The sequence below is a fragment of the Urocitellus parryii genome, chromosome 6 (genome assembly GCF_045843805.1).
Source record: "Urocitellus parryii isolate mUroPar1 chromosome 6, mUroPar1.hap1, whole genome shotgun sequence".
In the NCBI taxonomy this organism is placed as follows: domain Eukaryota; kingdom Metazoa; phylum Chordata; class Mammalia; order Rodentia; family Sciuridae; genus Urocitellus; species Urocitellus parryii.
This window is the reverse complement of record NC_135536.1, coordinates 78,840,140-78,867,934: the sequence shown is the minus strand read 5'-3', so window position 1 is coordinate 78,867,934 and position 27,795 is coordinate 78,840,140. Positions and strand designations below refer to the sequence as shown.

Genomic DNA, 27,795 nt, shown 5'->3' with positions numbered 1-27,795 from the left:
TTAATGTGAAGGCATTTTTATTCAGTTTTGAGAAAGATGACATTGTATATAATGATCCTTGAAATTAACATGTTACCTATGATATTAAATTAATTTCAAATTTTATTTTTGTTTAATTCCTGAGATATATGGAAGTATTAAGAAATAGAGTCAGCATTCCCATAGCTAACACTGACAAAGGAGGGAATGTGTGGGTTAAAAAACTCAAAAATTTCCCAGGTCCTTTGAATTTTTTTCACATATCTTGAATTACATTTCTTGAACACAAATAAATTAAATTTGGAAGTTCTAATTTATTTGTATAAATAACATATAATAGCATATTTTCATGAATATTTCATGTTTTATGAAAAAATTATGTGTTATCCATATTTCAATTAAATACCTTAAAAGAATGTTTAAAAGTCAATCAAGTTTTTCAAGTAATAGAGAAAAAAACATTTTATTTTTAATACTTGGTAGAATCTCTTAACACAGTAGACATTCTAGGTGCTTTACTTAAATGTCAATGGAGGCGACTACTTTCTTAGCAATAGACACGATTTCATGATTGTGAAATGAATTTCTACACAATGCATGGCAGGATAAAGAACAATGGCCATAGTGACTGAAGAGTTTACATTCATTAACAGAATAAGAGAAGTAGATATGTCTCAGAAAGTTACAATTCCTGTATTTAATAGAGAGGATCCCTTCCTCTTTGTTTCTTTTGTCTTTGTTCCTTTTAGTTACACATGACAGTAGAGTTATTTTGTCATACTTATACAAACATTGAGTACATCTTATTGAGATTAGTGTCCCAGTCTTGAGGTTGTACATGATGTTGAGATTCACTGTGATGTATTCGTATATGTACGTAGAAAACTTTCATGTCAGATTCATTCTACTTTCCTATTCCTGTCCGCCTCCCTTCCCTCCTTCCCCTTTGTCTAATCTACTGAACTTCTACTCTTCCCCTTTCTCTTCCTTGTTGTGAGTTAGCATCCACACATCAGAGAGAATAGTCAAGCTTTGGTTTTGGGGGAATGGCTTATTTCACTTAGCATAATAGTCTCCAGATCCATTCATTTACCAGAAAAGGCATAAAGTCATTAAATTTTAAGGCTGAGTACACACCACGATTTTCTTTATCCATTCATCTGTTGAAGGGGGCCTTTGTTTCTTGACTAAAAGCTCTTATGAACGCATTTTCTCTTCACACCAAATCCACCTTTTGTGATAAGGAAGCTTGACCTGGTAAACCTATCCACTTTGCCAGGTTCATGAAAACATGCTGGATGTATATCACAGTAGGAAGGGGCTTCTTTTTTCTGTCCCAGTGGGTGCTGCTTTTTTCCTGGTTCCCATACTGCATATGCCAGAGGCTTATGTTCATAGCATCTGCCCTCCAGCAAATTTGTTGCCAGCCTCAGCCTTAAATGTCCTGCTCCACATTTTTGACCAAATAATCTGTAGAGCAACTCTGGTCCATGGCCACGCAGAGAACCTCAGGGGACTATATCCACCACCTCTCCAAACTGTTGTAAAACTCACCTTTGGGAAGCACATCCCCTGCCAAGTTTATTTCTTCCAATAGCTTTAGGTATTCTTTAGAGTTCTTTCACCATGTCTGGGTAGCTAAGAACCTATTACCAGCTAAAAATTCTTTATATTGAGTGTTCTTTGTTCAAATTACCATTTTTGGTTCTATCTCCTGTTTGAACAAATACAGATAACTTTTAAGCATTTTGAAATATTGAAAAACCAGCAGCATCTCAAAACACCTCATGAAATACAACAAATATAATAATGAAAACTAGAAGTTGGCTGGATGTAGACATGACAGTGTTTCATTTACATAACACCAAAGTGAAAGTTATCTATGGCACACTTCAAAAATAGAAGAAAATAAACCATTTATGAAGTGGATACTATGTTTAAAATTTCTTTGTTCCAAGCTGGCATGAAAACTGACATAAAATGAAGTTGAAATGACTATTGAGATATTTTGGAAGAAGAACAGAAGCTTTGTCATGGAGAAGAAATGAAAGCATCTTCAAATACTTGAAGAACAATCATGCTGAACTAGAAATAGCTTTCCTTTGTGAACCACGGGTGGTAGAACTGTTCAATATATTGAACTCTCTTGTGACGTGTGAGCTCCTTATGGTTGGAAGAATATACCTTGAGGCTACGTGATCATCTGTAAGATTGTGTGACTGCTTATTGACAGAAAATTAGTGGTTGAAAAATAGCTGAGAGTCAGTTAAAATCAGGTAAACTTTTTCTTTTATGTATGTATGTGGGTGTGTATGTATCCACAACTTCCTAAAAGAAACTTTTCCATTCCTGGAAAAATCAGTTGCAAAACTTAATTGCTCCCATTGCAGGGTGACCCAGATCTCTAAAGGGTGATTTCTTACTTCCCCAGTGAAATCAATTTCCTGGAATGAGGACACAAGGCTTTATATTGCATTGTGGTAGGATATGGTAATTATATGGCCCAGGGCTGGAGGAGCAAAGCCCTTTCAACCTCAGGGCAGGCCCTAAGAGGCTTGCTGCTGCAAATCTCAGTGCAAGTTAAAATGCATGAGTCAAGATTTTAGTACGACTATTTTCAGTATGAAGACCCATGGTAGAAAGTGAAAAGCTTTCAAATAAACTGGGGAAACCATATTTGGAAAAAAAATAAAGAAGAAGTGAAAGAAACCATTAAAGTGTAAGTACTGCACATACATTATGAACATATTATGGGACTAGACAAATAATAGATAAACTCTCTTCCAGATGCAAATCAGCAGCTAGAAGATAACAAAGGAAAAACTATTATTGTCTCAGGCAAACTGGAAACTCCATTTGGAAGGGGCAAGTTCTCAGTCTCAGTCATACCTGTCTGTATGACTCTCCTACTGTGCTGGGGTTGTGTTGTGTTGATGGGAACAGGATCAGAATCTGATTTCAGAGGTGGGTAGTATGTTATGGCCATTATGTATTCCTTCTCGGCCCCTTTTAATGCTTTCTATTCAGAGAACATTTAGCTATTAGTTTATACGTATTTGCTTACAAATATTTATCAACTCTCAAAATTTGCCTTTAATGTAAAAAAGGAATAGCTACACAAAGCAGAGTAAGGATCGATAGTGTATGCATTATTGCCTTTGCTTCTAGTCTTGTAGTAAATCAAGTGTTTTAAGTTAAAATAAGGAGAAGAAAAATTATGCATACTTATGGTTTCTGAGTTCTTTGATACCTTTTAGAAGTGGATACTAATGTAACATCAGTTTTTGTCTACCTAACTTAGTCTTAAGCCAAGAATGGGGAAATTCTCTTATAATGTTGTCTGGGATCTGAAAACACTTCTATATCTGAGGTACAGCATCAATGAGAAAGTGAATGATTCATTAATGGAGAAATTTCTAGGTGCACTTTGAAAAATCTCAGGAATTTTCAGTGACTTTCATAAACTTTGTTTCTAAAACATAACTGCCTCTGCACTTACAATTTTAGAGATGAAATGACTTTAGAACTATTTTCTACCTAAGCTCAGTAACAGCTAGTAAGTGGCAAAAATATTCTTTTTTTTTGGTGGGGGGGGTACTGGGGATTAAACTCACTCAACCACTGAGCCACATCCCCAGACCTATTTTGTATTTTATTTAGAGAGAGAGAGTGTCACTGAGTTGCTTATTGCCTTAATTTGCAGAGATTGACTTTGAACTTGGGATCCTCCTGCCTCAGCCTCCTGAGCCACTGGGATTACAGGTGTGTGCAGATGTGCCTGGCCAAGTGTATTCTTCTTTACTAGTGGGAAACTATCTTAATTATTACAAGAATATAAAACATAATATTGCCCCTCATCTATTCTACTTGAATTAAGAAATTATAAGAAGTTAGTGTGGAGACGATTTTGTAGTTGTTTCTTATATTTTGAAAAATGAAGACTGACAAACATTATCATTTATTGGATTTGGAAAGGTGGGATTTGTAGGAAATTTGTTTATTTTTAGAAGGTATTTCCTAGATGGTTTTTGAAAAATGTGTAATCACTAACTTTAACACACAAACATAATGCTTCATCTCTTTTTCTTTTCTTCTTTCCTTTTGCTTGTTTCTTTATTCTTCCTCTTTCCTCCCTGTCTGTCCGTCTCCCCTCCATCCTCTTTCTTCTCTTTTTCCCTGTCTCTCTCCCCTCAACCTCCATATAAATGCCTGTTTTGTTCCTCCCTGAAATACACAAGGGAAATTGCCATTTCACATTTTTGAAAGAAAGCTGAGCAAGATAATGGAACTGTTTCTTTTTTTTTCATTACAGAAGTTAGAAACAGATTTAATGACCACTGTTTTGTCATGTAAGATTTAGCTTCATTTCTTCAAAAGTTTCTCTCAGTCTACCATAGAAGTCCTTATTCTGAGTATGCAACTTACTGATTGTGAAAAATAAGAATATTTGCTAGTCTAATCTTGTCTGTATCTCAGTATCTTCAACTGTAAACTATATGTGAATGGCAGCTACTTTGCTATGTTAATATGAAGATTAAATGTGTAAATACATATAGTATGCTTAAGTGAGTCCCTAAAATATAGGAAGTGCTATTGAAATTATTTTTGTTATCACTATTATTATATAGAACACATTTATAAAAATTTCTGAAATAGAAGTGTGTACAAAATATTGTATGATTCATTAAAATATGAATCCTATCACAAAATAAAAAATCTTATCTGGATTATCTTTTTCTGAAATTGCGATCATTTATCATTATTATTACAAAGCATAATAATGTATCAGTAGTAGTAGTTTCAAAATATATCTGCATATTCTGTAACAAGAATAATGCTTTGCTTATTACCTGGTTCTGAGCTCTCTATGAAATTGCAATGTTATCCTAATTCATTATTATAGTATTTAACAAGGTTTACAGAGTGGATTAGATGTTTTAAGCATTTCCTTTGTGGTATCAAAAACTACCTTTTAAAATTGACAATTGTGACTCTTCTGAAACTTTTGTAGTCTTGGAAATGGGAAAATTATTTCCTTTTCAGTCTTTTTTGCCTCCTTCTTTCCCATAATAAAGACATTATTAGATATTCCAGCATTAACCCAAATTTTCTATAAGGAGGTAAGAATCACATTTTCTCATGATGGAAGTTTGTGCATAGGTCTGTTCATGCCTCAAAAGTCTCTTTGTATACTTGGGTAACTTAAGTTTCTAAATTATTCATAAAACTTGATATTATAAAAAAACAAGATGGAAGCCTCTGAAAGGGTAGGATTTAGTATTTCAACATTAAGGTTAATTAAGGTTAAAATTCATAATGAAGATTCACAAATAGTTCAAACATTTTTAAAATTGGTTTATTCCTGTTAACAGATACAATTTTTGCTTTTTTAAAAATTAAATATTTATTATTTAGTTATACCTAAGATATTTGGTCCCAGAAAACCACTGAAGAATATTAAATGCAGAGCTTTGATCAGTATATGGACAAATAAATATCAACTGTTTACTGTTGGATACAAAGAATGGAAGTCAAAATGTGTCCTGAACCACTGCAGGAAGACTGTAGGGTTTTCTTCTAGGACTGAGTTATCACATGTGTTAACCTAAACATTAAAAAAAAATGAAAAGGCAATTTACACATTACTTAGCTTTTCTTTTTTTGAGAATTTATTATGTGTTCAAAATGTACTATGTAAAGTTACATGAGTCATTTTCAAAAAGACTATTTCTGAAAGGCATTGTAGGTTTTGAAAAATTCAAATTTTCAGGTATGTATGTAAAAAGAAAAGAATAAGATTAGAGATGGAAAACACATTGGTGGTCATTGGTTCATTTGTAATTAATTAGTCACTATGTGACAGAACATGAATTTTGATTAATTATTTTTTAAAAAGGACCTTCATAAAAACTTCCTGAACATCACCATCATCATTGACTCTTTTTGCCATAATATGGCACTTATCTCTATTAAATTCCTTTAAACAGTGTCAAGCACTGTATTTTTCTCAATTTCAGGAACCTTAATCTAGTCCATTTGGCTTTGCATTGAAGGTTAAATGGAGCCACAATTTAATTTTTGTTTCTTCATGGCATGTCCTCTCCTATAGCCAGACCATTCAGCTGATGGGTTGTCTTTCATACAATGAGTATTTCACACTTATTATCTTCATTCCTATTATTCTTCTGTCTGAAATGGCTTCCCCTTCGTTTTTGACTAGCAAATTTCAAACATTCAAACTTTCAAAATTTCTAATAATTTTTATTTGAGCTAAAACTTTTCCTATCATTTAGATATCATTCATCTTACTAATATATATGGTATTAGGGTATTACTCATTTTTAGATTCTGATTTGATATTTCATTTTGTAAAATGTATATCTTCTTTTTCTTTTTCACACTCCTCCAACTTTCCATATCAATCATGAGTATTAAATATTAGTACATTAATACTTTTGTATATATTTCATTAAATTAAATTAATTTTAAAGTGTAACATATTTATTTTGTGTAGGGACTAGGTATATTATGTCAATCAGAATGATATCTTCCTAATTTCCTTTTCTTTAGGTACCTATAGACTGGATACATGGCTCACACTAATGAATCAATAGTGTCTGAGTTTGTGCTTCTGGGACTTTCTAATTCTTGGGAACTTCAGCTTTTCTTTTTTGCCATCTTCTCTATAGTCTATGTGACATCAGTATTAGGCAATGTCATGATTATTATTGTCATTTTCTCTGACTCCAACTTGAACTCTCCTATGTACTTTCTGCTCAGTAACCTTTCTTTCATTGATATCTGCCAATCAAACTTTGCCACCCCCAAGATGCTTATAGACTTTTTCATTGAGCGCAAGACTATCTCCTTTGAGGGGTGCATGGCCCAGATATTCCTTCTTCATAGTTTTGTTGGGAGTGAGATGATGTTGCTTGTAGCTATGGCATATGACAGATTTGTAGCTATTTGTAAGCCCCTCCACTATAATACAATTATGAACCTGAGGCTATGTATAATTTTTGTGTCTGTTTCCTGGGCAGTGGGTATTCTTCATTCTGTGAGCCATTTAGTTTTTACAGTGGACCTGCCATTCTGTGGCCCCAATGAGGTAGACAGTTTCTTTTGTGACCTTCCTCTGGTGATCAAGCTGGCTTGCATGGATACATATGGAATGGAAGTTATGACCCTGACTAACAGTGGCCTGATATCTTTGAGCTGTTTTCTGGCTTTAATTATATCCTACACTGTCATTTTGATCACAGTCCGGCATCAGTCCTCCAGTGGGTCATCTAAGGCCCTTTCTACGTTAACTGCCCACATCACAGTAGTAATTCTTTTCTTTGGACCTTGTATTTATTTCTACATATGGCCTTTTAGCAGACTTTCAGTGGATAAGTACCTTTCTGTCTTCTACACTGTTTGTACACCCTTGTTGAATCCTATCATCTACTCTCTGAGGAATGAAGACGTTAAATCAGCCATGCGGAAGTTGAGAAACCATCATGTAAACTCCTGGAAGAACTAAGATTTCCAAGAGGGAGCCTGATCTTGAATTAGAATGAGTTTCCTGTGGATCCCAGCACCGTATCAACTGTCTTTGTTAGTGTTATTGAGTTATAGAAATGACCTTTTGTCTTAAATGCAAGGACTACTTAAAACCAGTTTCTGGTTCTATTTAAATATCATTTTAGCCATTTTTTTCATTTTGTATAATTCACAAGTATAAATTGTCTTGAAAATATTTGCTAACAGTTTTAAAATATTTTGTAAGGAATTTTGATATTCTAATATGTATTAAGTATTTATGTTACTAAACTAGTAACTTTTTTCAATTAAACAAATATTTATATACCTCAGAATCAAAAATAATTGAATTCCTGACATCTTTTTTCAGCTTATTTATAACATTATCACATATATTGTTATGGTAGAAAAAAATGCCCTATTTTACAATAAGAAGCTCACTTTTCTTGTACATTGATTATTTTGGTTATTTATACTCACACATTTGTTTACTTATAATATCTTTACTGCTTTATTATCATAAAATTTTTATTTTCTTGTACTTTTTTATGTTTCTACTTATTATAAAACATTTTCTAGGTAGTTGTTGCCATTACCAACATATGCGTCTCTATTGCAAGTCTACTTGTTTTTATAATAGAATAAATTGATTATAAGGAATTTTATATTATTCACAGAATGTTGTAAACATTTGAAGTTATTTACAAATATGACAAATGTTAAATATATAAATTCAAATAAAAAGTTAATTCCATTTGTATCTAAAACATACAAATACACAAAGTAACACTGATTATTTACAATACAGAACCAAATCTATTCTTACATATTTCTTTGAAAATAGAAGGAAAATAAAATTGATGTGCATCTAATAATAAAGATGAAAAGCATCTATCAAGTATTGTTTGATTTCTTAGCTAACAAATTTCCTATTTATTCTCCCACTGAAATTTTCATTTAAAAATAATAATTTGGATCGTATTAGGTGCATTTTAACAATGGAAAATGGAACTGTTTATCAAAAAACAGAAAACCTGCAATTGTTATCACTCCAAACTCAATATTTTATTTATATTCTAAGTGGTTATGTGCATAGGTATTAACTCTGTATGCTAAATGTCATTGCAAGCAGAATGTTAGTATAGAGACACAGGCTTGTTGAACCATCAAACTATAACTTTGTAATTTTGGACAACTTCATTTGTACAATGCCAAATATGGTAATGATCTCTTAAACTTGACTTTCTGTTGTATTTTTTGTATGGTGCTGAAAATATTCTTGCATATACAATAAACATGAAAGCAGTCATAAAATTGTTGGTAGTGTTTTTATTCCCTATTTCCTGCTCATGAGAGGCATTGACTATACAAATTTATTTCACTGCTTGATTCTTTGCTTTTTCATATAAAAGACTAAGTAGTTAATAACTATTTCATAGGAACTACAAGAGGCAAGAAGATGTAATTGAAATAACACTAACAGAGTAGAAAACACTACACAAATACTTGTAGTGCTCTTACTTTTGAACAAGTAGTTCTGTAGATGTCTAAACAGGTAATCAATTCTCTGTAGACAGGATTTTGCCATTTCAGCTATCAACTGAACTACATTCATGATGCATGTACACACTCCCTCTGACTGTTTTCCCTTCCCATTGTATTAAAATGTATAACTTTAAAGTTAGAATTTTTCAGTGTTCACTTATTAGCATCAATTTGGATTTCAATATTTGTGCAGTACATTGATTTCTAGGACTGCCATAACAAATCTCCACAAAATGGGTGGCTTAAAACAACAGAAACTTATTATCCTATAATCCTGGAGGCTGGAAGTATAATAGCATGGTGTTAGCAGAGTTGTTTTTTTTCTGGAGTTCTGAGGTAAAAAATAGTCCTATGATAGTCTTATGATTTTATGTGTCACCTTGACTGGGTTGAAAGTTGCCCATCGAGATGGCTAAACATTACATTTGTGCCTGTGAGGGTGTCTCCAGACGAGACTGTGAGTCAGTAGATAGAGTGAGGAAGATCTGTCCTCACCAATGTAGGAAGATATCCAGGTAGAGTAAAAAGACTAATGAAAGGCAAATTCTCTCTCCATGAGCTGGGACCTCTATCTTCTCCTGTTCTTGACATCAGTGCTCTTGATTCTTGTGCCTTCTGGTTCTGGGGACACATACATTATTTACCTGCTACTTTTGTACTCTTCATTTTTTTAAATAAAATCTTTATTCCTTGCATGCTTCATAATATGAAGTTCATATGCATTTAGAAATAAAAGATATTTAAAATATAGAAAAATTGGAGGAGAAAAAAATGTATCATTATAAGGACCTCACCATATTATATGACAACATATAAAATATTATATAAAATAATATTGTATGTTCAATAATATAATGTCATAATGAAATATGTAATAATGTACTAATCATTGTATATTATGTATTACAATGGTTTTAAAATATAACATACTATTACATAATATGTATATATGTAGCCAATATATATTACCATATATATATATACTATTATATATTATTAATGTAATGTTTTAATAATATATATATGATTATTTAGTAATCATATTATATAATGATATAAATGTAATCTGCTAGTAATAATGGCATAATATATAATTTATAATCAATAATCATATTAATAATGACATAATACAGATTATTATTTTATAGATTATTATTTCATATATTATAGACTACACCATTTTATATTTTTAATTATATAATGATTATTATATATAATACAAATATAAAAATGATTATTTATACTATTATGTGTAGAGTATTAAAAGTTAAAATTGTACTTTGCAAACCACAGGACAACGACTAAACATACAAGCAAATAAGAACCAAAGATAACTAAAAACCCAAGATAGAATTCAAATAGTTATTTAACAAAGACTCAGTCCACAGGAGAAATGAAAAACAAACAAGACAAATAAAACATGAAGATCAAGAAGGCAGTTTCAAACCCAGATAGACTGAATACCCTATTAAGTGGCAATAGTAAATACACCAGTTAAAACAGAGATTAATTGACTGGCTAAAAGAGCATTGCTCAGCTATATATTGTCAACTAGTAATCCACTTTAAATACATAGATCTTGATAGCATATAAATAAAGTGACGTAAAAATAAATTTTATGCATTAATCTTGTAATACTTCAGATTATAAAAAAACTGGATCCAAATAAATTTATCACAAATTCTTTATTCCTAATTGGAAATTACACACATGGATAATATGACAAAATTTTTTTGATGAGGAAATTGTAAACAAAGATACTTATTAACTTTAAAAATAATTATAGATTCATGAAGATACAGGTTTAAAGTATCAAAATTATATTCATTCTTCCATTTAGGATAATAAGGCTTATTATAGGCCTATGGTTCTGTAAAAAAAAAAGACAAACAAGATGTCATAAGCACCTATTGAAAGATATGGGATTATTGTGGAAGCAAGAGGGAAAGCATGGGTCTTGTTTCCCCATAGTTAAGGACCTTGGCATGGAGAGCTGGCAGCCTGTGCTTTTCTCTTGGGGGCATTTGTCGATTGTTTCCATGGCAGATCTGGGCTCTGCATGGCAAATTTTCTCAGGCACCAAACTAAGGAGATTTGATGGTTTCTTGGAAATTCATAGCTAACATTTAGAACTCATGAGACTTCAGGGACAGAATTTTTTTTTCGGGATTTGCCAGTGTGAGAGGCCATGTGAATACATAAATTCTCCTTAAAAAGATATGGAAGCCTGTACCTACATGAGGGGAGAAAACCAGGGTACATGTACTCTTGCCAAAATGAAAATTAACTTATATATAGCAAGTTGGATTGTAGCTTTTGGCTGCTCTACTTGTTGGCAGAGGAAAAGGAGAACCTTTTCAGATAAAGACTAGCCTTATTTGAAGGCTGATATAAAACATCTACAAATAGCCTTCATTAATATCACCATGAAAATATATCCCATGATTGAGAATGAGACAAGGATACGCTGTTACCTCCATTCCTCTTCAGTGTGCTGAAGATTCTAGGGAATTTCATGGGGCAAGAATAGAAATAGAATATACAAAAGTAGATAATATTAGAAAGCCAATGTGTGTGTGTATATATATATATATATATATATATATATAGAGAGAGAGAGAGAGAGAGAGAGAGAGAATATTGTAAACTATTAAAATTAGTGCATTTAACAATGTTATTTAATAATGATATTTTTTCCTAAATTGATCAATAGACAATGCAATATCAATCAAAATTCTCATACTACCTTAAGCAAATTGTTGTTAACACCTACATAAAATGCAAAAAGACAGACTATCCAAGGAAATTTTGAAGGCAAACAGATATTATCATTTTTTTCAAGATTTCTAATGTTAAGATTAAATATTAAGATTTTTTGGTATTGGTTAAGAAAATAGAAATATGCTAATGGAACTTACTAGAGATTCTGGCAACAAAAAGCACACAGAGTCACCAGATTTTTGCAAAGAAGGGGTAAAATTATGGTGTGTGATCAACTGCATTTCTACATTAAATTAACAATTTGGTTTTAACTGCATGCACTTCATTAAATTAATTTAAAATAATATTTACTTTATGTAAGTTGGAAAAAAATAAAGCTCTTGAAAGATATTGGAGAATGTTTTCACAGACTTTGTATAGGCAATGATTTCTTAAATATGATACCAATTACTTTAAACTTAAAAGAAAATATGTGCCATCAAGGAAATGCAAGTCAGAACCACAGAGATGACACATCATTCTAGTTACAATGGTTATTATAAACATAAAAATAATAAATGTTGGTGATCATGTGGGAAAAAAAGAATTCTTATTCACTTTTGATGGGAATGTAAATTAGAACTCTATAGAGAAAAATATGGAGGTTCTTCCAAAAAATAATATACAGATGCCATATAATGCAGTTATTCCACTGCTGGCATCTATCTATCCAAAGGAAATGAAATCTGCATACAAAAGTGATACCTGCACAGCCATTCTGATTGAGGCACTGTTCACAATAACTAAGATATGAAATCAGGGAGGTCCCCATCAATACCTGAATGAATAAAGAAAATTTGGCATATATTTACAATTGAGTATTATTCAGCCATGAAGAATAATTGAATCATGTCTCCTGCTGGGAAATGAATGGAACTGGAGAACATCATGTGAAGCGAAAAAGGCATATGAAATCAAGCGGGAAAAAGGCCATAAAAAAGTAGAAGGAGAACTATTAAGAAAGAATAAGGGTGTCAAGAGTCTGGGAGAGGGAAGGTAAGAGAGGATAATGGAAGGGCTCAAATGATCAAAGTACTTTGTATGTATGCATGTAAATGTCACAATGGAAGCCATTAACAAAATAAACACCAAAACCCTCTGTGTGTAATGAACATCTCATCACATTCCTGAAAAATCAGAAAGGGAGCATGTGAGGAGCCAGAGGAAAAAGTATTCAGGTAGAGAAAAGAGGATGATAAACTCCCCAAAGTGCACAGGAGTGGTTTCCAGGAAAGAAAAGCTGCAATTCAGTGAGAGCAGAGCAAATGAATGCAATGAAAATGGCAAGTTTCAGGAGGAGACTGGAGTATGGGGCTGTGATCATCACTATTGAGCTGTTGGACTTGTTCTGATTTATTTTATTTTGAAGATTATTAGAGGCATCAATTGGACATAATTAGAAATGATTAGAAGGCCTTTGAAATATATAAGGAGAAAGATCCCAATGGTTTAGACAATACAATGAAAGGATTTGATGAATTAGGAATTTTTGCAGGAATTAAAATGCTTTAATTTGATTTTTTTTCATTGAGGACCTTTTCTAGTTTCTATTACTTCATATTATCTTGCATCAAAAATACATATAATTTATGTAATTGTTAACCCCATATCACTACAAGACAATTAACAGCAGGTTTGGGGGAAGGATTGATGTTCCTGCCTGAAACCTCTAGGTCAACAGAAACACCATTGTCTGGAACAGGGCCTACTAAGGAGGACTAGGTTTGGAAAAGAAGAATCAGGATGTCTGGAAACATTTCACAGAAGATTCAGGAAGAAAGTTGGTGTATCAGTCTGGATCCTGGAAAGGCCTTGCTCCTCTATGAGGTTCATCCAATTTCCTGAGCACTCACTCTTGCTGTGTCTCAGCTTTGTATTTTCCATGTCACTACTCTTCTCTGAAAAGCTCTGAAGTCCTTCTACAGTTCTGATAATGTATCTTTCCACAATTTCCAGAGGTAGGCTATGCCTGTATCTGAGTTGTCTACCTCCTTAGGACAAACTAAGCTTTCTTTCTGATTCTGTTGTCTACTGAGCAATGACAATTAAAATATTGGAATTTTAGAGGTAGAATACTGTGATGTATGGAGTTTGAAGACTATTATCATATATGCCTCCATGAAAGAAAAAAATTAATTAAAGGAATAGAGAAAATAAAATTCTGTTTTTTTAAAAGTCTACTGCCATATTTATACTTCTGATTAGATTCCTTTAGTCTCTGGACACATGGGTTGATAGTGAAGGAGGGAGGCAGATTGTGAAATGAGGTAAACAGAGAGGTTGTACACTTCTGGGCCACTACATTTCTCCCTTGTGATATATGTCTTCTCTTGCAATTATAGGTGAAGAGTTTCAAAATTCTCATCCTCTTGTTTTTGGAAAAAAAAACCCAAATGATGTTAATAACTCCCATAGCAAGAGGACTTAACTTCACAAAGAAAGTTCTTTAATTGTCTGTTGTAATCCATGGGATTGGTTGTCTGAGATTTTGGGGTGTGTGGCATAGTATTTAAATATTTGTTTATGGGTACTTGTATTTGTGACTCATGTAAAAAAAATGGGTTTCAGAAGCTTTTTCTGCCTATTGTTACCCTGGGACATCTCTAAAAACTGGTATGTAGCATGTAATCACATTGAAAGAGAAAATATAGCTGTTACCATTCAGAGAGTTAAAAGGGGTTCTGGGCTGAAGTTATTACTAGAGTCAAAAATAACCTGGGTTCTTAGCATGTAAACTTGGACTTTGTACATGAAATTATAAAATCTGAAACAAAATATCAAACTATGTTTAATTATTGTTATGTTAACCAAAATGATGCACTGAGGTAGGTAGATAAGGGAGAAAGTATTGATATATGGTTCAGAAAACATAGAGACGATGGTAGAGAATAGAATGGGATAAAACAGCAAACCCAGGTAGACTTCCTAGGACACAAATTCTCAGTCAAGAAGTTTTTAGTTAGCAATACATAGTGGTGAAATACATGATTAGTTGATTATGCAAACTCCCTTTGACTAGCAGTGTGCCCTGTGACACTAACTATGCTGCTAAGATTTGGCTTCTTCTACTGAAAAGTTAAGCTGATAATAATACCTTCTATATAGGATTATAATATAAATAAGATAATACATGAAGTGCTTAGCACAGTGCTTTGAATGTAGTTGACTAAGAAAATACTGACAGTTATAATTACAATTAGCAGAGGCTCTTTTCTCCCAACATTTAATAAATATAGAACGCTTTAATTTGACTTTTTATCATTGAGGACATTTTCTAGCTTCTATTACTTTGTATTACCTTGCATTAAAAATACACATAATTTATGTAATTGTTAACCCCATATCACTGCAAGACTATTAACTTATACCGGAAGGCCTCTATCTACTTTCATTTAACAACAAGAAAAAAATTTCCTCCTATAAATATGGTTATATTCATGACCAAATGTCTTTGCTTTCTTCCATGTCTTGCATTGACTCTTTTCATGTCTGACATCCATCACTATCACCAAGACCTTTCAATCATTGCATTTGTCAATCTGAGCTGAACAACCTAGAATTTGGCGCAAAGGAGAAGCTTACACTATTAGATTACTTTCTTTCTGCTTGACTTGAATACTTTTCATTGAACCTCCTCATTAGCCAAACTAATTTTTGAATCCAGAAAGTATTGCATTTGAATGTCACAATTCTTTAAATGGAAGGCTGGTGGTTTCACATTCAGTTGGTATCTAGCTTACGTAGAGACCTGCAACTACTTTCTGAAATCAGTGACCAAGGGAAGATTATCCTAAGTTACCCTGATGTCTAAGACAGGGCACTGTTTCACCCTGCATTTGAATTCTGAAGTACATTTGATAACGAAGCATCAAAGGAGGTCCTCCTTTCTTTCATGGTGATAGCCACTTGGAATATAATTCGGACTTCAATTTACTACACTTTCTTTTTGTCTTTTTCAGTTTAAAGAATTCTAATGACAGGAGGTAACAACAGGTGAATACAGAGAGAACTGTGAAGAGCCCCACAAGGCCTCTCTTCAGCATCTACTTCTCTTTTTTGTCAGATTTGCTTTCTGTTGTTTCAATAAATTATAGATTTATTAAAGAAAAATAATTTCATCATAATATTACATTTTAATATTTTTTAAAAATCTCATAGATCATTAATATTCTCCAAATTGGATGTTTTCCCACTCAGATTAGCTTTGCATGTTTGAAAATAATACTTTATTATGTAATTTTCAATAAGAGTACTATATGAACATAACTAGTATTTATCATTTTACAGTTTACACAGCTCGTTCAAATGCATGCTTTCCCAAACAAGGAATTAAAATTGCAGAGAAATGTGGTGAATTTCATGAGGTTATGAATCCCATCCGTTTCAATCGTCATTATATCTCTGTTATATCTCCTACTGATGACCTGGTGCTTAAGTACGCAGATGTCAATAAATTAGAATGAATGAACAAACATGATCACAAAGAGTAAATGAAGCTAGGTGTTCAAATAAGATCTTCCTTTTTGGGAGAGGGGGATACTGTGAATTGAACCCAGGGGAGCTTTACCACTTAGCTACAACTTCTGTCCTTATTTAATTTTATTTTGAGACAGGATCCCACGAAGTTGCGGAGGCTCTTCTTGGAAATTGTGATTTTCCCAACTAAACTTCCCCAGTGCCTGAGATTACAGGTGTGTACAACCATGCTTGGCAGACTCAGATCATCTCATCTGAATATATAATGGCATCTTGTGGAAATTTTCAAAGTCTTTCCATTTTGGATGGTAATGCAAATGTGAATAACAAACATAATTATTGCTTACTATGAAAACAAATACATTTGGAGTGGTTTTAGAGAAATTCTTCCTACATTTGTAGAACTATGGAAGTCAATTAAATTATAATAATTGTAGACAAAGTAGAATAGTTTTATATCAAAAAATTTTTGTTTAATACATATATTATTTTGCCAATTATTATTAGGTATTACATACACAAAACTTCAGTACAGGGAAATATTTTAGAGGGTACAATTGATACTATAATACCAAAATCTTAATTGATTTTTATAATTTTCATGGTCTCAATATTTGAATGAATTAATAATCTATACCAATTAACTGTCAAGTATGACTCTAAACTTTGACAGGTAGCTCTTTCCCACTTCTGACATCTAGTCATAAAATTTAATTTCAAAAGACATTTCCTGAATAACAGATTGTTTCAATTTTATTTTAAATGGTAAGAATAACATTATGCATTTATATGAAAATATAAATTTATTTTCAAATTGTATATATTGATACATACATATATATGTACATATCTATGTGTTTGTGTGTGGTGGTGGTGGGGGGGTATACAAAATTTGGAAAGCAATCTTATACCTACATTTCATTCTTAAAAACTGGAAGTCTAGATTTTAGGGTGCTTTTTCATTTCAAAACTAAATTTATAGCTTCTTAAAATTATAAACATATTTAAGCCTATGAGGGAGAATATTTTTCAAAAAGCTCAATTTTTCCATTCAGTTTATAGTAAGGTTAAAAGTTAAATTTCCATTTAATTCATTTATAATAGTCTTCCAACATACTGCCAATTTCACATTGATGAATTATTGAACATGCTTTCTTCTCTCTTTGTCTGCAGTAGATTTCTTCAAGGCTCATATCACATTGTCCTTGGTCTGAAGTATGACATCTTAATGAGGTGTTTTCTGACCATCTGGGTATAGTCCATATTCATTTGTTCTCCTTGATTGTTTCCATAGTGCTTATCATTAATTGATATAATAATATTTTACTTATTTATTTTTAATGTTCTCTGCCAGTGCTATTATTAAAATATAAGCTATATAAAGATGGGATAGTTTTCTGTTTCTTTTTTTGTCCTTGCTTTGTCTCAAGAGTTTTTAAGAGTGCATGTTTCAAAGTTGAATAAATTAATTACATCAGTGATACTATTCAATAAGTTTGGGGAAGCAATTTTGTTATTGAAATAACTTTACATATAGATTATCTCATATAATCATTAGCAAAGTAATTTAAATTAAATTTAATTAGCAAATATGTCATGGTCACTAAAATTGCATTTAGTCCTATTTTTGAGGAGCAGATATCTGATCAATTAAAGAATATTAAATTCAACTTAGACAAAATGCAACTCATTTTGAGAATCAAAAAGATATGACTGTGATACTAAAGCAACCATTTTTGATTAAAAATAATGTACACTAAATTGTCTAACTCACTATTGTAAACTTCAAAATATTTTAACACAGAAAGGTGAATGTTTTCTCTCACACTAATTTAACTTCTTAAAAATTAAAATTTCCTCCTGATCTTATTACTGCAGATGCTCAAATACATGGCTACATTCGATTCTTTTCTCCGATAACATTTACTGAAGTAACTGGGATGACTTCCATCTCCTTATACTTAGCCTAGATTTTCTCTTTCTCCAAGACTTTATAGAAGGCACTAGACTTATTTTCAACTATTCATAATCTGAATGTGTAAGTAAAGCAAGTGTGACTTTCAAAGTGGTGTTGAGAATTTTGTACATTTTTACAAAAACATAATTAGAATACATTTGCAAATCCTGGTATATCTCAACTTTCCTACTTCCCTATAGATTTATTTGTTAGATAACTCTGTCTACCTATCTGTCTATCATTCCAATCCATAATGAAAAAATAAAGAATAATTCATATAAAATATCAATTTCCAACAATAATGTGAATATACAGTGTCTTTTAGCCTCACAATATTATTTTTATATTTATTAGAATCAAATCTTCTATTTCACTTGATAAATGATAAGCAAGAGGCTTATCCTTATTAATTATTGTTTTCTTTTCTTCTAGATAACTCCAACAACCCAGACTCAGTTAATGGATGGAGCAATAAGTCAGTGGTTACTGAATTCATTTTGTTGGGCCTGTCCAGCTCTCAGGAACTCCAACTTGTCCTTTTTATAGTCTTCTCTGTGTTTTATGGGGCTGCAGTGTTGGGAAACATCCTTATCATCCTCACAGTAATTACAGACTCTCGCTTACATTCTCCAATGTACTTTCTTCTCAGCAATCTCTCCTTCATTGATGTGTGTCAGGCTACATTTGCTACTCCCAAGATGATTGCAGATTTCCTCAGTGAACGTAAGACCATCACTTTCCAGGGATGCATGTCACAAATATTTTTCTTGCATGTTTTTGGGGGCAGTGAAATGGTGCTTCTTGTTGCCATGGCTTATGATAGATATATTGCTATATGCAGACCTCTGCACTACCTGGCCATTATGAGCCGAAGGGTCTGCACTGTTCTGGTGGGAGTCTCTTGGGCCATTGGCATCCTGCACTCAGCCAGTCACCTGGCATTCACAGTTGATCTTCCCTTCTGTGGACCCAATAAGGTAGACAATTTTTTCTGTGACCTTCCCCTAGTGATTAAACTTGCCTGCTTAGACACCTATGTTTTGGAGATCCTCGTACTCACCAACAGTGGTCTGCTCTCACTTATCTGTTTCCTCCTTTTACTCATTTCTTACACTGTCATTCTTGCTACTGTTCATCACCAAGCCTCAGGTGGGATGTCCAAGGCACTTTCCACCCTGTCAGCCCACATTACTGTTGTGGTTCTGTTCTTTGGTCCATTAATCTTTATCTATATCTGGCCCTTTGAAAGCTTTCCAATTGATAAATTTATCTCTGTCTTTTTCACTGTCTTCACTCCTTTCCTTAATCCCATGATTTACACTCTGAGGAATAAAGATGTAAAGGAAGCCATGAAGAAGCTAAGGAGCCGAATATTGGTTCCAAGTGAGTTTTCTAGACAACTGTGAGAAACTAGCACAAATCCCTACTTCTTGGTTTTATACTCAGTACATATGATTGTTACTATTGTTTCTATAACAAGTAGACTTTAATTGTTATGGAGCCTGAATCAAATGTCTAAAAGTTGGTAAGGGCAGTGCAGAATCTCACATTATGCTACTAGTTCCTATCTTCTTTGTTATGGGTTAGATATGAGGTATCCCCCAAAAGCTCAGGTGTGAAACAATACAAGGAAGTTTACAGGTGAAATGATTGGGTTTTGAGAGCCTTAACCTAATCAGTACATAGATACACTGATATGGACCAACTCGATGATATTATAACTGAAGACAGGTAGGGTGTCACTAGAAGAGAAAGACCCCTGGGATAAACCTTTGGGTTTTATATTTTCTCTGAAGCTCACTCTCTCTGCTTCCTGTTTGCCATGTTCTGACCTCTTTCCTCCTCCACACTCTTCTCTGATGTTCTGCCTTACCTCAGGCCCAGAGCAATAGAATCAATTATCTGCTGACTGAGACCTCTGAACTGAGGTCCAAATAAACTTTTCCTCCTTTATGTTGTTCTTGTCAAATCTTGTCATCAGTGGTGAAAAAGCTAACTAAAACTTCTGTATATAACATTATCTTTCCTAAAATAAATAAATAAAACAACTACATATATTAAACAATTATATATACTACAACTACATATATCAAAATTCCTAAATCATTTTCCTTTCTATAGACATTAAAGTATTCTTTGTAGTATTTTAATATCAGCTTCATATTAAATAAGACTAGATAACACATGTGGCTCAATTTGGGTAGCACAGAGAAGAACATAGCTTTGATTTTTTTTTTTTTGGTTAAAAAATAGAATTTGCTTTGACACACCAGACTGTATGGAGACTCTAAAAGTGCTCATATAGCTTTCTTGTGGGAGTTCTGTGTTTGGGAATGGGGTCTCTGACAAACTTTGAGATTGTGACATGCTTGGTAACTAGGAATTTTCTCTGCAAAGACACAGAATTCCTGGCCACTGGGAAACTCCTGTACAAAAGCACGGGATGCCTGGCTACTATAGCCATGTTCTTCACAAGAAACCCTGTTTCTCAGGCTTGGAATGCCCAGCAGTTTCCCCTTGAAGCTATTAGGATAACTATGCATGTGCACTACCTGCTTTCCATGGTAATGTCCGTGGAGGAAAGAGGCTCTGTGTTTGTATTAACCTGAATCTTCTCTCAGTTAGCTAGCACTCAGGGTTAAAGGAATACTAGTTAGAAATGTAGTCATTTTAATGGGTAATATGTAACCTTTTTTGAGTTAATAAACATGGTGTTAGGGAGGAGCCGCCACTTGTCTGACTGCTTCTACACTGTGTGTGTGTGTGTGTGTGTGTGTGTGTGTGTGTTTGTGCTTTGTCCACTTCTTTACAGGTTTCTCTGCAGGTATTCTTAACACTTTCTCCATTTTAGTTCATAATTATTTTAGCTAATAACTTTGTTCCTATAAATAAATGCAAAAATTCCACATTTAGCAATAAGGCATTGACACTTATAAAACTTTATTATACTTATTATTCCTAATTTTTAAACACATAGAATAGCATAATATTAATTACAGGACTGAGTTTTTCTGCTTTGGCTCTGAAACAAATAACATCAATAAATATAACCAAGTCTATAGTTTTTCACAGGACTACTTATACACTGTCTACAGAAATGGTATGCCACTTGCACACGAATTTCACATCATCAATAGTAAGCCCACCATCAATTGAAAATGACTATAGAATGTCCAAATAGTAATTTTGTTTAGCTAGTTTCTCTTGAAGAGTGCAAAATTCAAAGTAGTCACTGAAAACATGTTGCATATTTCTCTTTATCTCAAACTTTGAGACTTCAGAAGCATGTCAGCAAATGACAGAAAGAACAGGAGAAGGAAATAAGCTCAGGATTGATATTCATTTATCAGCCACAGAAACTGGCACTGTCATCACTGCTTTACTTAATTCAAGCCAAGGGAAGTATTCTATGTTAACTTTTAGTTCATAGTTGTAAGCTTCAGACTCGAGACATGATTGTGTGTTTCATTTTTATCACTTAGAATAGACTTGAAGACCCTAAGAAAAATATTATTCTAGCTGATAACACATAGCTCTTCCTACAGCTGTAAACAGTAACAAAAGTTCAACATGAAAGTACATGCATTAAGTGTCACAAAGAGATTATGATACCAAACATTGATTTTCAGGTAAGTTCTATTTTTTTAATTATATATTTGGAGTTATGGGTAGGAAGCAGGTGGAAAACGTGTTTGTTCATCTCTAAGTCTCAGTTTAGGTGGGTCAATGCATTCTGACAATGCAATCTTGTTTTTACATTTAGTTATCCATGTGTGAGATTACTGCCTTGGGTGCTCCTTTAATAAACTAATGTTGTTTTAAAATGGACTTTATGAAAATCATCCTAAGGGGCAATGCAGGGTCCTAAATAAAATGACAAAAGTCAATCTCCTGTTCCAGTAAAGCTTTCAAATTAATCAGGGTAACATTAAAATATTCACTAATGAATTAAAAAAGAGCAAGTAAAGAATATAAGTGATATTAAAAACACATATGTTAATTTGTAATCTCACTATGTAAATATTCTGTTTTGTTCAATTCAAAGCAACACAGTCATTTCAGCAATTTTGCTTTCACTTAATTGATGACAGATATTTTGCATACATAAAGGAGAATAAAGAATGTCCCTGGCCTCATGGACATGACTGCATATTAAGGAGGACGGGAATTAGAGAAAATTTTAATGAAAAATTTACTTACCATGTACAAAGCTGACAGAATGGAACGATCAGGTCAGGACATTTAGTTGTCCAATCATCAGAAAGTTTCATAACTAACATTAAGTTATTAAGTTGTCCCAGTTTAAGTTTAGACCTATAGACTCAAAAATCCAGACAGCCTAACCTGTTGATAATTTCAAGAAACTCAAAAGAAATTTGTCAAAATATATTGACATATATGATAGTAAAACAAATCAGTAGTTATAGCATCATGATTAGGTTAGAAATCATATTATTAGTAGATGCTTTAGGTACATCTTCATTAAGATTAAAAGTTTTGGTTATTTGAATAACATGTGTAAGCTAACCAGATTCTACTAGCCTGACAGGAAAATACCCATCTGAAAAGTGTTGGGAAAAACTATTGTTGGTTGTCTCAGAAAGTCCCTCTATTTTTATCCATACATTCATGGCTGAATATAGTCTTTTCTTAGCTGTACTGACACCTCTAACCAGATTAAAATCAAAACACATTGGTATGTAAATTACTGCAATTGAGAGTAGTCATTTGATTTCTTATAAAGGCATTTTCTTTAAAAACTTGGCTTTCAAATGGCAATCTCATTTTATTACTTCTAAAGTTTTGTGGGTCATATGTCATGAGCAGAAAAAAATTCAATTACATGGTAAATTTTGAGAAATGAACAAATAGGTAGAAATAAAAAACTCAACAACAACATACTCCTAAAATCCAAGAGTTCACTGGAGAAGCCACTAAGAAAATTATAACCTATTTTGAGATGAATAAAAATGAAAACTTTATATATCAAGGCATAAATGTAAATATTTGTGACTTGCATTGGGCAATGGTCTCTTATTTAGAAGACATAAATACAAAAAAAATGAAAAAAATAAAAAGTAGATCTTCAAGTACATGAAAATTAGAAAATGTTGAGGTTCAAATGACACAATGTAGAATGTTTAGAAAAACCCCTGGCCATCTCACCCCCTACAGGTCAGGCTTGGATCCAATTGTCCACCTGACAGACAAAGCAACAAGTCTAAACATAACTTTATCTCCCAAAGCTTGGTACCTAGTTATGCTGATGTTGCCTCCTGATACCTTGAAATTCATTCCCTCTTTTTTTCAACTCCTAGTTCAGGCTCTTGGCCTGGACTCCAACCACAACCTCCCAGCTGATCTCCATACCTTCAACCTTGTCTCTCACTGAATCTAAAATATAAGGTGTCTCTTTCTGAGATTTTGTATCCCAAACATTAAAACCCATTTCCCCCTTCAATGTATGCCTGGCATTGGCAATCTCCCAGTTTAGACTTCAGCCTGCTTCTCTACCTTCATCCCCCATTAACCCCAGCTTGTGTTTTCTCCCTTAAAATGGGATAAAATATTTGCAAATTTATAGCTATTATGGGTCTAGTATTTAGAATGTATTAATAACTCTTATGAATCAATAACAAAAGATAACTCAGTTTTAAAATGGGCACTGGATCTGAATAGATCTTTCTCTGAACAAGATGTAAAGTAACCTGAAGCACATAATAATGTCTGTAATCACAGTCATTAGGGAAATAGAAGTCTGAACTGCAATGAGATACCAGTTCACAACCATTAGAATGGCTATTTTTTAATGAAAAATAACAAATATTGGAAAAATATGGAGAAATTGAATCCCTCATCCATTTCTGGTGGGAATGTAAATTTGTGCAGTCACTGTGGAAATCCTTTTGAAAGTTCTTCAAAAAGTTCCACCTCTGACCGAGAAGTTCTAATCCTAGTAGAAGTCATAGTTTTTTGTTTTATTTCATGCCAAGAGAAGAGAAAGTATGTTGCCTTAAAAACATGTACACAAACATGAAAATAGCATTATTATCAATAAACCAAACACAGAAATAACCCAAATTTTCATCAGCTGTTAATGGATTAAAACATGTTGTATTTCCTTAGAGTGGAACATTATGCAACAATAAGAGGGAATAAAGTATTGGACCACAATATAGCATAGATGAACATTGAAAGCATCATGATGAGACAAAGAAGTCAGATGCAAAAAAACTCATTCAGGGATTGGAGGTGTGTGGGTTTTGATGAGTCATAGAATATCAAAGACCTTAGTAGATTGTGGGTAATTTCTTATTACTAGATAATTCCTTAATACTAGGGATAAAGTGGCTTAAAAAATTCTACTCTAAATCTTAAAATACAAAAAATCAAAACTTAATATAATTAGACTTATCCACAAATGACTTCACTGATTGGCTGAACAAATAACACTACTTATGAAGGAAGAAAGGAAGAACCAAAGGAAGAAGGGGAGAGAATAGAAGAAGGGAGAAAAAATGAGAAGGAGAAGTAGGAAGAAGAGGAGAAAGGGAGGGAGGGATAGAAGAAGAGTGAGGAAAACTCAGTCTTCATAAATATGAAATTTATAGTGTTCTCCATCAATCAAAATTACTAGAAATGCAAAACAGAAATATGAATCATAATTAGGAGAATATATCTATTTTATTTTTATTTTTTGCAGTACTGGGAATGAACCCAGGGTCTAGGGCATCCAAAGAAAGCACCATATCACTGAGCAAGCATCATCTACAGACCTTTTCATTTTATTTTGAGACAATGACTCACTAAGTTGCCCAGGCTGGCCTCAAACTTGCAATCCTCTTGCATCAGCTCGGGTTACAAGTGTGCTCTACCATGCCTAGCATAACAAGGAGAATTCAAAATCAACTCAAATGTGCTCAGAAATCACCAAGGTGATAAACAAAATAGAAGAAAATAACTTTAAAAGAACTGTTATAACTATGCTCAAGGATATAAAGAAACATATAAACTTAGTGAAGTAAAAAATGAAATGTCTTAACAATAATAAAATTTATATGGGTTAAAAATATTGTGTCAATAGCAGATTAGATTCCACAGAAATTCAGTAAATTAAAAAAAACATAGCAAGATAAAATCTCTAACAAAATTACAGAGACAAAAACTTGAAAGCAGCAGATTCATAATGTTATATAAATGTATCAATTGGTATAACATATATGTAATTGGAGTTCTAAAGGACAGGGGAAGAAGTATTGTAGAGAAAAAAATTTTAAGAAATATTGACCCAAAGTTTTCAAATCTGATTTTAAAAAAAGTTGTAACCTACTCTTTAGTCTAGTAGACCTACAAAACTCAAGCAAGATAAATTAAAATAAAACCACACTGTGACATACCACAATAGATGCTAGAAATTTTGTACTAAAGAAAATTTTTACAGCAATCATAAACTTACTGCTTATTTTTTCCTACAAATATTTGATTTTGGAATCACCAGTCTAAAATCTGTGAACATAAGTGATATTCATGGTTCCCTATTTCTGGATTAGAGCCATAGATTTTTATTTGGAAAGATCATATGCTGAGGAACCAGTTTAAGAATAATTGAAGAAGTCTTATCAGAAGACAGAAATAAATAACACCATGTAAGGACTAAAAGGAAATAACATATAGGCAATGTGAATGTTGAGGCAGGAAAGACATTCTTAGAAAAGTAAATCATTATCAATAAAGACTTTTAAGTCAAACAAAACCCAGAAAATCGATAAATTTCTGCTAAAACAAAACAAAACAACACAAAGTTAAACAGGTGCTTAAGAATGAAGGAAAAAAATATATATATATATACTCGATTATATAAGAAAGAGTAAAAAATACTTGTGATAACAGACATGTGGAAAAATCTTTTTTCAGAGAAATAGAAAAACAAATATCAGATATAATCTCCTGTTTGAAACAACCAAAATCAAGAAGCATGTACTCATACATGCTAGGCAAGAACTCAAACATGAAGCTACAACCTTGACCCAAACGTGTTTTATAAAGATAAGTGATCTGCATGTATAAAATTAACAGATGATCTCAAGTAAAAAAAAAAATAGATTTCAGACAATGGATGTTTAAAGATTACCTGCACCAAGAGTAACTGAAAGAAGAGGTATTAAGGAAGGAAAATTGATCAAAAGGTATTTAGAAATGCTAAATATGCTACATGTCATTATGACATGTATCTCGGAATCAATAAAGAATTCATTTAGCTCTAATCATAAATTCATTGTGTTCCACCCTGTGGAAGGTACAACACAATTGAACAGAAAGGGCACTGGACAAGGAATTAGAGGATGTGGCTCTAAACTCAATAGTACAATCTGGGTCCTACAATTAAGCATTCAGAACTCTTTCACCTTAGCTATAGATTTAGGATGTTGAAGTGATTGATTTCTAGTAGTCATACCAGCATTTCAAATCTGAGATTATAAGAAGGACTTTATTCATTTTGGGGTCATCTTTATTTTGTTCTTAAATTAAGACTAAACTTAGAGGAGGAAAAAAATCTGAGTTTCACTTAACAGCATTTTTTGTAAGAATTTGAACTAGGAAATTAAAATTCCTGCAAAATCATTCAGTCCCTTTACTAGAATCTATTCTGTAGTCTGCAGTTTGGGTTGTAAAATAGATCCCACTGCCCTACCCTAGAAACCTTGTCTTGGAAACCAAGTATGTGGCCGCTCTGAAGCTGACAAAATGTCAAGGTTTTGGTCCTGCTGTGTAGTACATAGGGTCACATAATGACTTCACACGAATTACTTTTCCGTTTTTATTAATTTTAGTTATACACAATATTGGGGTTGATTCTGACATAATTATATGAGCATGCAATATAATTTGCTCCAATTCATTCACTGGAATGTCCCCTTTCCTTTCCCTCCTCCCTCCTCCATTCCCTTTTTCTTATTCTATTGATCTTTCTTCTTTGTATTTATTTATGGTTTTAATATGAGTGCATAATGAATCTACACAAAGGTGAAATTCACTGTGATATATTCATATATGTACATAGGAGAGTTTGGGCAGATTCATTACAACATTACTCCCTTTTCCTGTCCCTCCCTCTCCCCCTCAACCTCTTTCTCTGCTCCACCTCTGCTTTTACTATTTTCATGGAATTCCCTGAACTTTTTTTTTAAGCTCAGGTTTTTATTCCTTTACAAATCATTACAAAACCAAGTCTGGGGCTGGCACCACCCTCCATGATCCCAATATGCAATTCCTCGAAGCTGGCCCCCACCCCACCAACCCACCCTCTGCAGCCTTTTCCTGGCAGTCCTTCACTTCAGTGCTCTGGAAGAGCAGGGAACAAACACATCCCATCAGAGGCCAGTTTCAATAAAGTGCTTTAGTGAGGAGACAGGCCCAGATGAGAGAGCTTCTGGCTCCCTCCAGCCACCCTACGCCTAGCTTGGGGGAAACTGAGGTAAGCCCTTGGCATCTTCAAACAAAGGCAAAAGATGGCATGGAGCCCCAGTGAGGCTGGGAACCACTTTCCTCTCTCT

The 27,795-nt window shown here is 33.1% G+C and overlaps 2 protein-coding genes across 2 annotated transcripts; both read left to right on the top strand.

Moving 5' to 3' along the window:
• The first annotated feature begins 6,568 nt into the window (after positions 1 to 6,568).
• On the top strand, positions 6,569 to 7,504 carry LOC113199140 (olfactory receptor 4K1). The gene has a single exon (XM_026412026.2). The coding sequence runs from the start codon at positions 6,569 to 6,571 to the stop codon at positions 7,502 to 7,504; it is 936 nt and encodes a 311-aa protein (XP_026267811.2).
• A 1,952-nt stretch (positions 7,505 to 9,456) lies between these two features.
• On the top strand, positions 9,457 to 20,929 carry LOC113199168 (olfactory receptor 4K15-like). Its single transcript, XM_077800130.1, has 3 exons — positions 9,457 to 9,505; positions 18,674 to 19,628; positions 20,878 to 20,929. The coding sequence occupies exons 1-3, from the start codon at positions 9,457 to 9,459 to the stop codon at positions 20,927 to 20,929; spliced, it is 1,056 nt and encodes a 351-aa protein (XP_077656256.1).
• Positions 20,930 to 27,795: the final 6,866 nt, after the last annotated feature.

Coding starts and splice junctions, on each gene's coding strand:
- LOC113199140 (XM_026412026.2), top strand. CDS start 6,569: ATGGCTCACACTAATGAATCAATAGTGTCTGAGTTTGTGCTTCTGGGA.
- LOC113199168 (XM_077800130.1), top strand. CDS start 9,457: ATGGCTAAACATTACATTTGTGCCTGTGAGGGTGTCTCCAGACGAGAC. Junction 9,506..18,673: donor GGGTGTCTCCAGACGAGACT/GTGAGTCAGTAG, acceptor CTTTTCTTCTAG/ATAACTCCAACAACCCAGAC. Junction 19,629..20,877: donor CGAATATTGGTTCCAAGTGA/GTTTTCTAGACA, acceptor GCTAGCACTCAG/GGTTAAAGGAATACTAGTTA.